This window comes from Limulus polyphemus, unplaced genomic scaffold, assembly GCF_000517525.1.
Source record: "Limulus polyphemus unplaced genomic scaffold, Limulus_polyphemus-2.1.2 Scaffold2272, whole genome shotgun sequence".
In the NCBI taxonomy this organism is placed as follows: Eukaryota; Metazoa; Arthropoda; class Merostomata; order Xiphosura; family Limulidae; genus Limulus; species Limulus polyphemus.
Window position 1 is genome coordinate 108615 of NW_013667882.1, and position 5930 is coordinate 114544.

Sequence of the window (5930 nt, forward strand, 5' to 3'; positions counted from 1 at the left end):
TATTTTATACCATACATTAACTAGATTTCCTGGGTAACTTATACCGTACATTAACTAGATCTTCTGGTTATTTTATACCATACATTAACTAGATTTCCTGGGTAACTTATACCGTACATTAACTAGATCTTCTGGTTATTTTATACTATACATTAACTAGATCGTAAGTTATGTCACACTATTCATGACCTTGATTGCGTGTTGTTGTTTTTTCTATACATGAAATAAATCTTTCATTTATTTTATACTATACATTAACTAGATCGTGAGTTATGTTATACCATACATTAACTAGATCGTGAGTTATGTTATACTATTCATGACCTTGATTGCGTGTTGTTGTTTTTTCTATACATGAAATAAATCTTCCATTTATTTTATACTATACATTATTTCCGAATGTAGGATCATATCCAGGAAGTACTGAACAAATGGGAGCAGATTGACGATGAAATATGGGCTAAGGTTATCTGCATGGAAAGGAACCGCCGGGTTGCTAAGGCTTACGCCAGATCTCCAGTTTTAACAGTAAACGGATCCGATGACGGATTTGACGGCTACAGGTGAGTTTCAGTGAAATAGCTTATTGTGTAGCTTGAACCAACAAATCAACAGTTTCTGTACTTTATTAGCCAATAAGATTAGAGCTTATCAAATAGGCCAAAACACATTGTCAAACCCTTATTTAGAAACATGTAAAACTAACTGATAGCAAAAATGTTAGCGTTTCATCGATTCCCGCCATTAACCGATAAATATCTAGATTAAAAGAAGTACAAGTAAGTTAGTGAAAAAAAGTGCCTCCCAGTGACACAGCGGTATGTCTGCGGACTTACAACGCTTTAAACCGGGTTTCGATACCCTTGGTGGGCAGAGCACAGGTAGGCCTTTATGTAACTTTGTGCTTAACTACAAACTTAAAGAAGCGTTTAAAAGACGGCCCCCCTTTTCATGTTTCTCAACATTCCAAAAACACTTATCATAAAAACTTTATTAAAACGAAAAGATTCTTTGTTTGTTTATTTGTTTTACTGCAAAGTTGTACAATGGGCTTTCTGCTGTATGTCCGACTTTTATCGTGACAAGCCCTCTTCACCATGTGATAGACTTGGGGTAAAAAAAAAACATTAAGAATCAGATTGCCGCTCGATCATCAAAATTAAAACAATAAACATATACTCTCACGTGCTCACCTCTATTGAACTAACCAATCATTTCACTTTATTCCTGGAATGACCTTTGCCTCTACTCGTAGTTCAAACTTATTCAACTTATTCATTTTCTGCAGTGTAGGGCCGGGCGTGGCCAAGTACTCAGCGTGTTGGGCAGATAAGGATACGAAGTTCGAGACGTGAGATCACTTAACACGCTCCGCAATTTTATTATAAAAGTGACAGTTAATTCCGTTATTTAGATCAAACCAGAAGAAAAAAAAAACATTGATGCGGCGAACCTTTCCAGTGATCATTAGCTCGAGATTTTCAGCCTCCCATTGGCAAAGCGGACTAACACTGCTGTAAACCGGTTTTTGAAACTTGTGGTGGGCAGAGCACAGATAGCCCATTGTGTAGCTTTGTGCTAAACTCCAAACAATCGAAATTTCCAATAAAATAATTCTGTGATAAAGACATCGGTTACAAGGTAGAGAGGAACTTTTCAAACTCCAGCCGCGTGTCTTGTTTCTTGGACAGAGTTGATAGGTTTAATTTTTGTTTTCGAAAAGTAGTTCTTATACCACTAGTTTTATCTTACCTCGTTACTTAATGGAGGAAAATTAGGGCAAATAAAAATACTCTGCCCCCCCCCCCACCCTACCCCCATAAAAAACAACAACAACCGGAAAATATAAGGTAACATAAAGTTTTAAAGACTGGTTTTTCAAGTGTTTTTTTTATCGTGAAAATATTAACACGAACTGACACGCTTCTTTCAAGTCTTTCATCTCGTTTTTGTTTAGTTTCATATTTCGGCCGAGTGTCGGCTAATGGTTAGCGCGTGCTGGACTGTGAATCCGAGGGGCCGAAGTTCACGTCCCCTTGCCGCAAAACTACGCTCCGCACCTTTGAATAAAGGAGTGGGTTACGTTATAACAGTGACGGTCAAATCTCACTCTTTGCTTAGATAAGGAAAATAGTCCTGTTGATTAGTTGTCTTTTATTTAGTTTATCAGTTCCAAATTAGGGGCGACTAGAACAGTTAACCTCTGTGGGGCTTTATACGAATATCCGATAAAAAAACAACCAAATGTATTTTTATTATTTCGTAGTATGTCTTCTTCCTTATCGATCGTTTTATCGCTTTCAGATCATACAACTTAAAAATGAATGAACTCGTTATTTCAAAATTACTTCTGAATGTATAACTTTCTCCACCAATTAGGATCGGACTGTGTGGTTTTGACAATCCAATGAGAGATCCCAAAACAGAAGAGATCAAACGTAACATAGGGCACGTGAGTATAAAATTAAACCCGTTTTTCTAATTTGTTGAAGCTTGAAATATGATTGTCTCTATTTTGTACTCGTGTAACTATTTATTTAAATGATTCTACATCTTTTGAATAAGAATATTTGTGGCTTTTAAACCTGCACTGCATTTCTCTTAATTAAAAAATACCAGAATATAGATCATTTATAGAGTTTTATCTATATATACACAATATAGATCATTTATAGAGTTTTATGTAACATACTACAAATCTACATATACATAATGTATAGATACATTTATAGAGTTTTATCTATATATACACAATATAGATCATTTATAGAGTTTTATCTCTATATATACACAATATGGATCCTTTATAGAGTTTTATGTAACATACTACAAATCTACATATACATAATGTATAGATACATTTATGATAATTACAAGGACTGGTAATGGCAAAAACGTTTTTAGTCTCATTGTGGACGTTTTTAATTGGTATTAATTTCATTATTTTATATAGTGCTGATTTGATCTCCTATTTACAATTAATGTAGCTTTTAGTAATTAGAACTATGGATTCATTTACATATATATATAAATAGAGATTTAAATAATTCATTAGCATCACTAGAGAAAGATATCCTGGAGTTAGTTATTTGAATTTTTTACGATCCGTTTACCACAAACACACGAATCTGTGTTTTCCCCCTTGGTTACAGGAGAAAATATTGTCTGCTAGGCGTGGCGGATCTGGGGAACAGTTAGTCATCTCTGACATTCTCGTTGTGAGATGAAAGGATTTTAGTGGTTTCAGTGACGTCACGAGCTTAGAAGAGTCTCCTCATCTAATTTTAAAGTGTTGTGTTTCAATGATTGTTGCTATGGTAACTATACGTTAAGAGTGTGAAGTCATCTCCCATTTCCTTACGAGCTCCAACATACGTTGCATTGGTCATACTGCACGTTCTCCGTGAGGTGTTTGTCACATCTCGTGATGTGATGTTCCGGATAGAATTTCCGGTTGACTAATAATAGTGTTTTAACCTTTCTAATAAGAAGTAACTTAACCATGCACAGTTTTTATCTGTATTTGCAACGTTAACCATAACTAATTTTATTGTAATTCCAGTGGGCTTCTGGAATCGATTCAGCTAAATAATTCTGAAGCTAATAGCTATAAAAAAACTGTTTTGGTGTATAAACAGCTAATTACTGTGGTAAAAAGCATCCATACACAGTGCAGCAATTTACAGTTGAATTATTTGCAAACAGTTACTTTACACTGACTAGCTACTGGATACCCGCGGTTGGCAGAACATAGATAGCCAGCCCATTGTGTAGCCCCCAGTGGCACAGCGGTATGTCTGCGGACTTATTTCTGGTCAAACTTTATAAGGGTCACTGCTCTGAGAAATCACTAGAAGAAATGAACAACACGGGTCTGCGAAATCGTCAGAATCAGGCAAAGAAAGGAACAATATGAAACTGTTTTACTCCACAAGTTGATCCAGTCGTATACATTTACACCAGAAGCACAAGAATTCTTACAAAAATAATATAGAAACGCAGAGGAAGAGTCGCTTCAACTATAATTTGCTTTGTGGAACTGATTTACTGCTTGGTTTGTCGTTAAATTAAAAGTTAGAAGCTACACAATGGGTTTGTTTTTAATTGTTTGTTTGTTTTTAATTATGCACAAAGCTACACAAGGACTATCTGTGCTCTGCCCACCACGGGTATCGAAACCCGGTTTCTAGCGTTAGGACAACTTGTGGATTAAAACAGTTTCATATTGTTCCTTTCTTTGCCTGATTCTGACGATTTCGCAGACCCGTGTTGTTCATTTCTTCTAGTGATTTCTCAGAGCAGTGACCCTTATAAAGTTTGACCAGAAAGGAAATACATGATCATGAACTTCGCTTGGGTAACAGGTGATGACATCATTGTGGTATTAGCAGTAGTCTTTGAAGACCCCTCCTCTCTGGGTAGAGATGAATAACCTTTGGTAGAGCGGTTCAGTGGGCGAACCCCCTTGTGGTGGCGTGCACTGGCACAGTTCATGATGTCCATGTAGGGTCGTGGCTGCTACTGATAACTGGTGAACGGCCTTGTTATAGGAAATTCCAGCAATGAATACATAGCAGAAGTTAATGCGAATTAGTATCTAAATTGCGTTAGCTATATAGATTAGATGTATTCTATAGAAACTATGATAAACACCAAAAGAATGCTTAAAATAATTGTTAGTATAATTTCTGTAAAACGGTTCCTTGAGAACACGTGTGTATCAAAGACTTCTTAATAACTCATTCCCTTGCAAAGTTGAGAGAACTGTTGTTTACAAAATATCACAAATACGACAATAAATTACTTGTAGAGCTCGGAGCCACATATCTACAATAAAAACTTTTATTTTGTTTAACTGCAACATAATTCATATCAGAAAACATTAATCAACTTCTATGACAGAAAATTTGTTAAACTTCAAATTGATTAGGTTCCTGATGGTAAATTTTGTACTGTAGCGTACAAACTTTCTGAATAAAACTTGTGATTCTTAATATGCTTCTGGTGAAACTTGGTTCTCCTAGGACAAGAAGGTTTCAAGACATAATCATTTTAAATGTGTGGTTTTCTTTATAATCACTCTGTTTAATAAACAGACATTTGAATAGCAGTAGGCCAAAGATGTTTTAAAAAAAACACCTTTGCAATAGATCTACATCTGAATAATACTAGATAAAACATGTTTTATAAACAACCCTTTACAATAGATCTACATCTGAATAATACTAGATAAAACATGTTTTATAAACAACCCTTTACAATAGATCTACATCTGAATAATACTAGACAAAACATGTTTTATACAATAAAATATAAGCACTAGGGTTGCACAGTATTATAATTTTTTTCATTTTTAATCGAAACTATTATAAATATAGGAAGAAAACAACAGATTATTGTAATAAAATATAACTGTTTTACATCATTAACTTTGCTTTTTAATGTTTTGCTTCTGACGTTTAAAGGGTGTGAAAGTCAAGATGGATGATTCTGGAAATATAATAATCAAACGAGCTAGTAAAAGTAACGTTTTTGTCAAGGAAATTGACAATGAAGAAAACAGCGTGGCTTCGGAAGTCATTCGAAATAACGGACTGTTGGAACCTGATAAAGCAGTAAAGGTAAATGACGTTGTAATCTCGATCCTATAGATATTATAAGGTAATGTAGGCACTTACTGAAAAAAGTGATTGACTTACACTGAGATTAAATGGCCTATTTACTTGTATTTTTGTACAAAAGTACTTTGAATTGTTCTTGCAAACAGATATACAAAAAGTTCAACATTGACTAATCATAACATTTCAGAACAAATAAGCTCATTTTACTTTAAGAGCCCCCCCCCCCCCAGTGGCACAGCGGTATGTCTGCGAACTTACAACGCTAGAATCCGGGTTTCGATACCCATGGTGGGCAGAGCACGGATAGCC

At 35.1% G+C, this 5930-nt stretch overlaps 1 protein-coding gene across 1 annotated transcript in view; it reads left to right on the forward strand.

The window, feature by feature from the left end:
* Positions 1 to 5794, forward strand: part of LOC106466479 — a 50827-nt gene extending 45033 nt beyond the window's left edge. Inside the window, exons 3-6 of the mRNA XM_022394498.1 lie at positions 406 to 563; positions 2380 to 2452; positions 5466 to 5621; positions 5768 to 5794. Of these exons, the coding sequence (XP_022250206.1) occupies positions 406 to 563; positions 2380 to 2452; positions 5466 to 5621; positions 5768 to 5794 (414 nt within the window). The remainder of the gene's footprint in view (positions 1 to 405; positions 564 to 2379; positions 2453 to 5465; positions 5622 to 5767) is intronic.
* Positions 5795 to 5930: the final 136 nt, after the last annotated feature.